At 33.5% G+C, this 12,140-nt stretch overlaps 2 protein-coding genes across 4 annotated transcripts in view; both read right to left on the reverse strand.

Moving 5' to 3' along the window:
* Window positions 1–12,140, reverse strand: part of LOC111052058 (ABC transporter G family member 23) — a 50,618-nt gene that overhangs the window by 20,204 nt on the left and 18,274 nt on the right. The window contains 1 exon segment of the mRNA XM_039430188.1: window positions 7,326–7,504. Coding sequence (XP_039286122.1) covers window positions 7,326–7,480 — 155 coding nt within the window. The 5' untranslated portion in view covers window positions 7,481–7,504.
* On the reverse strand, window positions 578–6,199 carry LOC120351807. Of its 3 annotated transcripts, XR_005571542.1 has the most exons (6): window positions 5,533–6,199; window positions 4,788–4,889; window positions 4,224–4,310; window positions 3,611–3,838; window positions 1,769–2,268; window positions 578–826 (listed from the first exon to the last, which is right to left on the reverse strand). XR_005571542.1 is itself a non-coding variant. In XM_039430189.1 (4 exons), exons 1-4 carry the CDS (start codon window positions 5,634–5,636, stop codon window positions 3,784–3,786), a joined length of 348 nt encoding a protein of 115 aa, XP_039286123.1. In that variant the 5' UTR covers window positions 5,637–6,199; the 3' UTR covers window positions 3,268–3,783. The 3 variants fall into 3 exon arrangements, 1 of the variants encoding a protein (XP_039286123.1); XR_005571541.1 differs by lacking the exons at window positions 3,611–3,838; window positions 4,224–4,310; XM_039430189.1 differs by lacking the exons at window positions 578–826; window positions 1,769–2,268 and having other exon boundaries at window positions 3,268–3,838.

The raw sequence follows: 12,140 nt of genomic DNA on the forward strand, positions 1-12,140 counted from the left end.
CTATTACTTAGTAATAGCTTTCTATTTAGTAGGTATGGTTATATCCTCAATAAATGTCGTCAAATCATGTTATAGCTTTCGTTCAATAACTGCAAATATACAGGTTAATCAAGTTGGAAATCGTATAAATTCGATTTGTATACAATGATGGAATAGTTTATGATAAGAAAAGTTGTACATACTGCTGATATTTTCAAATATTTTTTGTATATAATTTCAATAGAATAGTGAAATAAGAGCGATATTGTCAGTTCCACATCATTTATTTGAGCCATATTGGTTTAGTTTATTCGTTCAAAAAAAAAAAAATTATGTGGAACTGACAACATCGCTTTCATTTCACCTTGATATGGAGAAATTCCACAATATCTCTGTTCATACAGTAAAGTTGAAAAAATATTATTATCTTGATTTAATTTTAATTCTAACTATATTAAGTTCGTTCATATACCTTTAGGTCTTTACTCTTTAAGGTGTGTGGTCAACGTTTTTAATCCATGCTCTTAATTTTTAATGTTATTACAACTGTTTATTTTATAAGAACCAAGAAGGACAAACAAAAAACCAATAGATGTGATAATTTTCAATGAGACTTTATTTAAAAATGAGAAAAAGGGATTGATGGCTCCCTGATTGCCATACTTCGACAAGTTCGAGGATCCAGTATCTCTGGCAACAAGGCGTGATGGTAGAAATAAATTAATTTTTTCTCCATCTTCTCGGTCCAAAACCAACACCCCTCTCGATCTTTTCAATATGGATATCTTTTTTGTCCATACTACAAAATAACAGATTTTTTCTCAGCTACATGTAGTTGCCCTTGCACCTGAAAAATCAAGAAACAGCCCAACTTAGAAAATTCCACACATTGTTAGGTAAACGTGCACGTATGAAACTATTTATCATCCTATGGTATCATGAGGGGCTACTAATTTTTTTAATGAATCAGCCAGTACCTTATTGTATCTTGTTATTTAGGCTTGCTCAACATTTTTCGAAAAATACTGTCACTTTCAAATGTCAATTCGATGAATTAAACCAGAGAGAAACAATAGCATAATTTACGCTATTATTATTTCTCTATGATTAAACGTAGACAAACTAGGATAATAGTTATTCATCCTTGGTAAAACAGCTGATAATTTAGCCCTCTGTCAATAACTGAAGATGGGAGTGCCTGTGTAGGAGTGAGACAGAATTATGTTCAGCTGTTGAACTATTGCAATCAATCAGTTTATCCCATGAGAAGTATTAGCTTGCAATATTGATTACCGTAACAAAATATCGGGGCACCGAGCTTCGCTTGTTATTTATTTATTTATTGATAAACAGAACTCAATTCTCCAAAATGATTGGGGAAGGACTAACAGGCATAGCCCAAAACGGTTTCTTCCCCGAATTTTGATTTATACACTATAAATATTCCAAAAAGTAGGTTATGATCCATACACTTGAATTCAGGTCAAATTTTCAGTTCAAATATTTGAAAACATAAACGTTCTAACTTAGATTATTTACAAAACAAATTGAATAATAAAATAACACTCACTTATCACTTATGAATATGATAAACTATGCGTTTATGCTTATATGCTTTTGTACTCCAGAGCGAAGCTCGGTGCCCCGATATTGATCCCTAAGTGGCAAGTTTTTGAGTTTTTTCTGTCATAAATAAAATTATTTTTCTCATCTCACGTTTATTTCATGACGGTTTTGAAAGTTTCCGTTATTGTGGGTTAGATATATCAAAAATTACCTATGAATTTACCTGGTAATAATAATTGTGGTTTTTCTTGAGACGGACGTTTCCACAACGTAGTTTTTCCAAGCAGAATGATTTCACTTTGATCACGGCTTCGCTGATAGTGAGGTTTTCAGCAGACTTCGGACATTTCACCTCAATCAGATTATCACCTCCGACCAGTCCGTCAGGTGAAGCCGCCAAGAAGTCATGTTCTTTGTCAACAAACAAACCGCAAGGCTGAACTTGAATTTCTTCCATTTCTTGAAACGCATTTATGGCAGCTGGTTCGTGGAGCTGTCCATACAACGAACTTCATTGTCCATTCTGATGATTTTGAAGTTGAAGACACCAGTGTCATATAACCATTATCACTTTTTTCACACTCGTATCTATGGTAGTCCAAAGATCTCAATTCTTGCACAAGATGTTTGCTGTCCACAATAAATCGGCCAGAAATAATATTAAAATCGTCTTTGGGTGGTCTTCCATCCGGCTCAACTATTAGATCTGGATACTCATCATATCTGTAATTAAATGGGGGTGATAAATTATCGAAACATGCTGAAAAATGAGTGAGATTTTGTATTTTATTGGCGCACGCACATAGCAGCAGACAGACGGGAGAATATCAACTTCGGCATGCCAGAGTAAGCAGACATAATAATGTTTCTCAGCCTATGTCTGCTTTTGTGTGCGTAAAGAGAACTAGGAGAGCATAGAGACTCTTTGACAAATTCTAGATCTATAGTAATTAGACCAATATCATTTTACAAAAAATGTCAACTTGGAATTATACTTAGTTTTAGTATTGGAATGAACTTCTCTCTCTGAAGTTTATAGCGATGAAGAGTAGGTTTATATAACACAGTATGTCGATAATCTTTCTCAGAAATGATAATCGTATGCCTGTGAATATCTTGTATCTATGTATTCTTTCTCCCTTACCAATTAGTAATTCTAGATAGTAATTCTATATGATTTATATATATATATATATATATATATATATTATATATATATATATATATATAATATATACTCCATATTGACACACATATATAACTGTATACTGTATTATATAGCCATTGACACAGCAGACAGAACAACATGACAAGCAATACTCCAAATCCAAACAAAACCTAACTCGCACTCTCTCTGACAATCGCTTTCTCTCTCTTCCAACCCCTAAGTTTGGAGAAGCTATACAGCTGTGAGAGAGAAACGCGTTTGGCGAATGATAGTTTCATGCTTTCTCCCCTATCCCTGTCACACTCTTTCTCACTTCAGCCCATTGTAATATTTTCTGTTGTAGAACGGTGTGCAGAAAGTCTCTTCAGGTTTGGAAGAGGCGCCTATTGCATGAATGAACTAGTAATATTAGTCTTATTAACTAGTGTGGAATTTATTTATACTGTACTAAAATTTCAAATAAATATTAGTCAGGTGATCGAGTCATTATTGCTATTTTCATATTGTAGGCTATATTTGTTTTTTTAGCTTCGAAATACTAGCTTGAAAAAATATTTATCTTACTAAAAGTATCAAATATTAACTATGAAAAATTATTCTCGTTCTTGTTTAGCATCTACAAACGCCTTCAACACAACCTAGCTGAATCATTCAACTTCTAATAAAATTGATCTTATTGTGAATCTTCTCTTGCAAGACAATACTAGTCCAAAATCATATTTCTCAATGAGTAATATTGTGGGTTGATCCAACAAAGCTTTATATAACAGTTGAAAAAAACAATAGAATATAGAAAAAAGTGGACCAGTGACCAAAATACATTCTACTTGTTAGGAAGTATAGAGAACACCATATTCGTATATATGAAATTAGTTGTAAGTTGAGATGATGACATACCTTGTTAGTAAAGTATCACAGACGTTACTCTCCACGTAAGAAACTCCACTATTTCGCATTGAGGTGGTATCAATCTCATGGTTCAAAGCTGGTTGTAGACCAATTGAGGGGAATGGTGGCACAATTGTAGCAAAATCAGAGGTGCCATCAAGGACGCTTTTTTTTAGATTTGACTATAAGGTGGAAGAAGATGTTGATGGCCCTGATTTTTCTTCTCCTTTAGATTTCCTTTACAAAAAAAGAAAAGTTTATAGGTCTGATGTATTAATTCTCATTGAATTAAATTTTAAATGAATATAGTTTGGGAAATAATTGAATCATAGTTAAAGAAATGCCTGGAAACGTTATGTTTGTATAGAAAATAATATTATATAACTTTGAATGTGAATGTCTATTCCAAGTATCATTATTCAAATATGTGTTTTTTATATTATAATGTATGTGTTGGCTTATTCGTTTTTTCAATTGTTATTTTTATTTATCAAAAAATAACCGGTGGTTTGGTAGATACAAGGATATGGACCATAAAAAACTTCACTTCTTTTTATAGAGGGAAATAATAATTTACTATACTCGCTGATAATTATATTCTGTAAACTATTAAGTTACTTACTTTTGCTGTAATCTCAATTTCATCAAATGCACTGGTACTTTTCTGTTGTGTGGTCTTCTCTTCTTTCCTTTAGGAGTTGACGTTGCACTGCAATTAAATTTAGAAAAAAATTATTCTGGAAACTTGTGATTATGGGATATGAAAAGAAAGTGTATGAAGCAAATGGATTTGTAAATTCATATTTCCAACACAGAGAATGGGCTACTGTGATACTAAATATTGTCTTCGTAAGGGTATAATTGTATTTATGGTGGAGGGTGAATTCCTATAGGGAATATAGAGAAGGATCAGACAACCATGAGACATACAATTTTAATTGAATACATTTGACTATTATTAGCATCTAATTACTTTATTAGAAGTAATGAGCATTGGGATCGGGAACATTTCCAATCACAATTTTCTCTATTTAATTCACTTCATGTATAAGTGATGCTTATAAATTCTTCAAAGTTGAATATAAAGTGTTGTGAGTCGCAAACTATTCATTGTAAATTCTTAACCTGTCGTAACATAATGCAAGTGAGATTGTGGAAATTCGAATCTTGAAATTACAAAGTTTACCTGGGTTGAAAGTTCTCAGTGGATACAGAAATGGCATCTGCTGAAACACTGTCAGCCTGGGAAGATGAAGGCGCTTCGAGCGATAAGGTTTGTTCTTCAATCCTGAAATGTTCAAAAATCACTTTGCAGACATTTTTTCATATATAGTCTACATAATTTGCAATTTCTCTACACTCTTCTCACTGGTACTTCATTTCCACAGGAATCACAATGATCAGGAGAGAAAAAAAGAGCTTACATTGAGCTATTTTTCTCCTAAATTTAGATAAGATTACAGAATTAAAAATAGGTTTAGTCTATAAATTCAATTTAGGTCACATCGTTAACAGTATGTTCTGAACAAAAATATTGTACAAAACCGATTCTTGAAATATCTAGTCGCATTTGTATCACCTCACTATAAACATTACTTTTAAATAATAGTGTACTGTGAGTTTTGTAAGATCAATTCAAATTTGCCATGCTTTTCTATCACCCGGTTGCTCTCTGTACCTATCCATTCAGACATATATCTTGAATAATTATGCGAATAGCGTTGTCAATAACGTTGACGTTTGTTCATATTAACAAACATAAAAACATACATAACGAAATACCTCTCTTGAGATAATACGAACTGAGAATATAATTATATTTACATAATAACAATATTAATTATTCAAAGCATGATTTGCTTCATATTATAGTAGGCCTAAAGTACGTGACATTTTAATTTATCTAATTATATGAAATGAAATCAACTAACCTTCTACGTCTGTTAGCATGAAATTCTGGTGGTAGCCGCCTTTTCATTCTCCTGGCTGAAAGAACCAACTTCTTCTTTCCCTTCACCGTATGTCTTGAATCCATTTTACCGGCCGAAAATGCCAGAGAAACATATATAATACGGAAATCTAAATTATATGTGAAGTGCGTCTGGAAATACTATGTCCTAGGACTAGCCACGATCACTGTCAATATGACAAGTGAACAAGCTGAAGAACTAAGAAAAGTTGTGACCAGCCTGAGCACTAAGAATGAAGGCTGACTTGTGGGTGGGGTGGTGGGTGAGTGACTTGTGTGTTGGGGTAGAAGGTGCCTGAGTGACGTTTGGATGGGGTGGAGGGTAGGAGCGCATAAAAAATCATAGAGATAAAACTTGTAAATATGATTCCGATGGAACCACTGGTTCGATTTTCAAGCTGAAAAATGATAAAAATTTTTTATCATCAAATCTTCAAAATGACTACCTGTTTTTCTTGAAAAAATGGATCCCTTTGAAATTAAAAAAAATATTTTTGTTTAAATAAAAAATAAAAATAAATCGACATGGTAGCGACATGGATATAGATATTACAAGAATAAATCAGTTTTCAAAACAAGTTTTACTCTAATAGTGAGCGAGTAATAGCATAAGGTATTTCGCATGATTTTAAAGCACTACGTGGTGGCAATTTTTGAACTAGGGCCTGTGGTGTTTCGCCTTAACAATAGAATGGGAATTTGTTTCAAGATAATAGGAAAATAGCACCGCTCCACTATGTCTCCACGCTTTGTCTCAACGGGATCAGTTGTCAGCTATGGTTAAGACTATTCAGGATTTTCCTGATATTGAAATTCTGGGTCTATGTCTACATACGCGCCACACCAGTATTGGCAGAGAGAGAAGTAAGAGTTTAGAAATAGAATAGGAATCAATTACTATATAGTTTGTTATATCATAGGACTTATTAGTTCCCTTATTTATTCCCTCTGAGTAATGATGCAATAATAATAATTCTCAACTTAATAATAAGTATTGTTCTAGTTCGAAATATTAAATATTTAATCTGTCAATACAACCAGTATTGGTAGAGGGAGGAGTAAGTATAGCAGTAGAAAAGGGATAATTATTTTTCTAGATAGTTTGTTTTATTAAAGGAAAGAAAGGATTTATTAGTTTTGTTATCTCTAAGTATTGGTGCAATTGCCAACATCATAATAAGTATTGTTCTAATTAGAAGCTCTGAATCTGAATCTATATCTGTAACTAATAGAGGAATTAGTTTAGCAATAGAATCTACATATTATTAGTATCTACATATTTAGTTCTAATACAGAAAAAAAAGATTTATTAGTTCTGTTCTTTCTGAGTATTGGTACAATTAATACCAACATCATAATAATTTAGTATTCACTTTTGAACAATTAACTACGACATAGCAGTCAGGTATTTATATAAATAAAAGCTATTAGCTTATACTCACATTTTATTCATATAAAATACCTGACTGCTATCTCGTAATTAATTGTTCAAAAGTGATTATTTAACAAGCAGTTCGTAATGGAATCAAACATTGAAGAATTTAGTATTGTTTTAACTCTAAGACTAAGTGCCGGTTGCACAACAGCCGTTAGATTTTAACCGTGATTAATTCCACGAGAACCAATCAGAGAAGCCGTCTTTTCAAAAACGACTTCTCTGATTGGTTCTTGTGAAATTAATCACGGTTAAAATTTAACCGGCTGTTGTGCAACCGGGCCTTAGTTCTGAATCTATAGGTATGGAAGTGAACTGACATGGTGCCCTTTGGTACAGTCATGTTGAATCCTTTGAGGATGACGGTTGAGTCATCGAAGCGCTTGTAGGCCTTTCGGATGAGGACGGCTGCATTCTGCGCCACGGCCTCCGTCACCACCGATCCAGGAGGCTGTGCATTCTCCTGCAGCTCCATGCTGGCGCCTTATTTGGGTGTGTCCTGCAAAAAAAGGAGAGAAGATGATCAGTGAGTGAGAGTGGATGGTTTTTGCGGGGATGGAAACGTATAAAGAGAATAGTTATGAAATTGATGGATAATATTGTGAAATTAATGTGACTTGAAAATACTGTATTATGAAGTGAGTTAAATTGAGCTAATTAAAATTCTAGATTAAGCATTCTTCCTACTACCCTCATTCTCCTCCTCCCTCTTATTTTTCTTCCCCTCGTTTCCCTCATTCTTCTTTTCTTTTTCTCCTTCTTCTCCTACTCCTTCTCCAACTCTTCCGTCTCCTTCTCCATATCCTCCTCCTTCTCTCTCTCTCCTTATCCTTCTCCTCATCCTCCTCCTTATCCTTCTCCTCATCCTTCTCCTTCTACTTGTATTTCTCCTGCTCCTTCTCGTCCATCTTCTACTTTTTCCTTCTCCTCCTCCTCATTCTTCTTCTTTTTCTTTTTCTTTTTCTTCTTCTTCTTCTCCTTCTTCTCCTTCTTCTCCTTCTTCTCCTTCTTCTCCTTCTTCTCCTTCTTCTCCTTCTTCTCCTTCTCCTCCTTCTAATCCTTCTTCTCCTTCTTCTCCTTCTTCTCCATCTTCTCCATCACCTCCTTCTTCTCCATCTTCTCCATTTTCTCCTTCTTCTCATCTTCTCCTTCTTCTCTTCTTCTCCTTCTGCTCCTTCTTCTCCTTCTTCTCCATCTGTTCCTATTCCTTCTTTATCTTTTATCTTCTTCATTCCTCTTATTCCTTCTTGATGAAAAACTGAAATTTGGATTTTTCCAGATATCCTACTGTAGAATCGTCAGGTACTTACGCCGTACAGTATTCTTTTACACAGTGAAAAACTATTCTGTACACTTTTCTGAAGAAGAAGAAGAAGAAGAAGAAGAAATCTCTCATTCTTTATTCATAGACAACATAGAACTTGAACTTTCATATACCTACCAAATCCGGTAAAAGAAGAAATTAGTCCATTCAGTGAACTACAATGATAAATTTCTTCTGATATACGATACAGTGTATTCCAAAAATTCATACTAGAAATAAACCGCAATATGAAGAGTTTTAATTCTTCCAAAGAGATACTGTACTTGAGTCATGCTACGATAGGAATAATTTTGAGTATGTTTCATGTTTAGGATACAATAACCATTCTTAATTAAGTTTGTGGCGTGAATGTTGATGTTGTGGAACTTTTCCATAGTTGAAGAGACTTGAAATGTTGCAAAAAACCATTGTTTCAAGTCTCTTCAATAACCATTTTGATTTTATCAATTCCAATATCAATAGAATATAGTAAGATGTTCCAATAAATTATACATTGTACATGTAAATTGTACATTGAAATTGAAATAAGAGAAAAAATGGAGTGCCTAACACAATCAAGGCAATATTACCTAGAAGTGTGTGTGTGTAATAGGTTGAATTGAGAATTTATACTCTGTAAATTACACCTTTTATCAACACATTTGTATTAGGACGACGGAATGTTGATCACAGCCTACTAATTGGTGTAGTTATTTCTTTGTCTACAAGAAACTCAATCGAATTTTTTGAAAAAATAAAATTTGATTGGATGGAAATGGAAACTTCAATAACTATTATCTAGCTATCAGGATAATGGAGTTTCTGATTTGATCTAAATGACAGAGCAAAATATAGGTCCAGATATTAGATCACATTCATATTATAACTTGTAGAGTAAATTGGAACTCCATCAACAATATCATTATAAGAGATTGATGATGTGTTGCTGATTTTAATCTGGATGACACATAACTCCTAAGAATAAGTCAGGAAAATTCCGTAGAAATGACTTATTAACTAGAAATTGAAGAAATTGATTATAAGCTAATTTTGATATGGAAAAATGAGATTCCTAGAAAAAATCGTTGAGAGAAACAATTTCAAAATGATCAGCCGATCTTACAATAATTGAAATAATAACAGACTTGAGGTCTTGATAGCTTGCAAAACAAGGTCATTACAGAGGGATGATCATGCTTTAAGAATTTTATGACCTGTCATTCAATTTTTCGTATTCTGTTACAATTTTCTCATTATCTCATTGTAACAGTAAAATCCTAATGACCATTATCATTTAGTGATTTCATTGGGTATAGAGTTCAAAGCGTGGTTTGGGCAGCAGCTTTCATCAACAGGAAATTTCGTACTAGAGTTGTTTTAAACCAGCTGAGTCCATTTGTTCAAACTGGTTTCAAGATATAAATCTATTTCGTGGACTTATGCTTCACCTCGTGATTGCAAACTTCGGAAGAACTTTTATCATTTTCCATTCAATTTATTTGATTACCGTGCAAAACTACTTAAGTTCATGATCAACTATTTGCGTTACTATAACCTGTTGAACAACTATTCTGCAACTTTCAGCTTTATTTATTATGATAAAGCTCTTCATGATTTATTGACAAGTTAGTTAATGTTCTAGTACACGACATGTTAACTCCTTGCTCCTTAAAAATCCTTGACCTCAGGCTCTCATTATTCAAAAATAAATTTATCCACATCATCGAAATGCTTCATGTTGGACATTTCTATCCCATATTACTTCCTTATCTAGTAAGTAATCAGGTACCGTTTCTAAATCGAATTGATTTCTTGTTTGAATTCTAGTTTTATGATGTGTTATTATAGTCTTCAACTTGTTAGTCTTTTACAACGAAAAGTTGTGCTACAACATTAGTGCACATAGTTTGTAGTCTGTCAGAATTTTATGACTGTTTTCATGTTACCGTTTACCTTCCACTTATTTATTCATACAAGTGTAAAGCAGTTTCTAGAAAGCTTACAACTAATAAATTGACTAGCATAAAAAGTCTCCTCATTTAAGTCTCAAAACAATATAGTCCAGTCAAATGGTCGTTTTTCAGGAAACAGCCCCGAAAGAATTTTTTCTGACGGTTCTATGAATGCATTTTGGGGCGCTGGATTCGAATGTGAAACTTTCTGACACGCCAGAGGGCGGCTTGACCCCCAAAACCCTCAAAAACCCCTAAAATTTGGGACTTTTTTTAATTTCTCCATATAATCTCGAAAACTTCAAGACTTTGGAGAAACATCATTCTCTACAAAATTAAAGATAATAAAATTTCCAATAAATTGAGTGGTCACGCAGGATTCTACCATTTTTGGTTCCGGAGCTACAAATTTCAAAAAAAGGTATTTTTCAAGGGGTTTTCAAAATTATGCAAACCTACCACTTCTACCCTATACAACTTGAATATTTTTCTAGTATGGTTAAAAAACCACACATCACGTGAAAGAACAATTACCTAATTCTGAACAGGATTCCTTGAGAATTTACGAACTTAGTAGAGATGGGAGGGGGAATACACCCAAAAATAGAGAATCATGTCCTACAGCCAAAATACATTCTTTTTATTATAATACCTTTTCAAGGCCTTCCTAACAAAAAATACATATTTCGGCTGAAATAATCTCACGAGGGTTATTTTCTATGAAAATCACCCGTTTGAAACATTCAATTTCAGTATTTCCTAATTTGAGGGGGCCCCCCTCAAATACGGGGGGGCCCCCCCCCGTACGTCATATGGATACGTCAAGGATCAAAACTTTAAACACTTATAACTTTTCTAACACTCATTCTTCTCAGCTCGTCAAGGCGGTTCAAAATCATGTATCATAACTGAAATTTGATGAAAAAATAAAAAAATCCTCCTTTAGTGTATTTTAGCCCATATTCAAATACACAGAAAAATTGCTAATTTCTATATTCAAAACTGTGTATCTCGGTATATAATATAGTCATATAGCCCTAAAGTCATATAGTCATTATAGTGTCTATAATAGCCCCCTTAGCTCCCCCTTAAGGATCAGTCATGCCACGAACAAATCGGTTACTCGACAAGGTAGATGATCATTCTCTATATGGTTTGAAAACTGGTCCTTCATAATTCAAAAAGAATTATGGTAAAGCTGTATTATCATTCGAGAAGGATTAGCCAATCCTCATATAACTCAGACAAACTTGGAAAAAATACTGCGTAAAAATAACTTCATTGTTCCCGTAAATTTATGAGACGTTTGACTCATTTAAAAGAGAAGTTGTGAATACCATAGGGCTTAATGTAGAATGTAGAAGAGAACAAAAAGGGAAGTGATGATATTATGTTCTATATCTCAAAAAATAATAAAACGACAAAATACTCGTGTATATTTCACACTTGATAAGCACTGTGACAATCATGTGGCTTTATTCTGATCCAGGAGAAGAGGATGTTATAAGAACATGACAGCATATATTTAGAAATGAGAATCCCGAGAAGAAAACATGTTTATAGGGATAAAATAGTTATTCCACAATATTATAAAACTGTGATATTATAATACAAAGCTGAGAAAGAAAACATTAATGCTGAATGAGAAGTGAGTAGAAAGAAATGGAAAAGACAAGAAAAACATACATGATTCGGACTTGTTCTCGTAACACCATTTCAAAATTACAATTTTCTCAGTATCGGTCATTTTCGGATACGGAAAATTCCGACTCGAAGAAGAGGAAGGAAGAGAGGAGAGAAAGAGATGATAAGTGATAGCAGTTCGTGCGTCATCGCCAATAAAACTGTAGAAACAAGTTCCTGAAGCAGATGCTTGGAAA

The sequence above is a fragment of the Nilaparvata lugens genome, chromosome 6 (assembly GCF_014356525.2).
Source record: "Nilaparvata lugens isolate BPH chromosome 6, ASM1435652v1, whole genome shotgun sequence".
NCBI classification, from domain to species: domain Eukaryota; kingdom Metazoa; phylum Arthropoda; class Insecta; order Hemiptera; family Delphacidae; genus Nilaparvata; species Nilaparvata lugens.

Coding starts and splice junctions, on each gene's coding strand:
- LOC120351807 (XM_039430189.1), bottom strand. CDS start 5,636: ATGGATTCAAGACATACGGTGAAGGGAAAGAAGAAGTTGGTTCTTTCA. Junction 4,311..4,787: donor ACTGAGAACTTTCAACCCAG/GTAAACTTTGTA, acceptor ATTTAATTGCAG/TGCAACGTCAACTCCTAAAG. Junction 3,839..4,223: donor AAATTGAGATTACAGCAAAA/GTAAGTAACTTA, acceptor TTTTTTGTAAAG/GAAATCTAAAGGAGAAGAAA.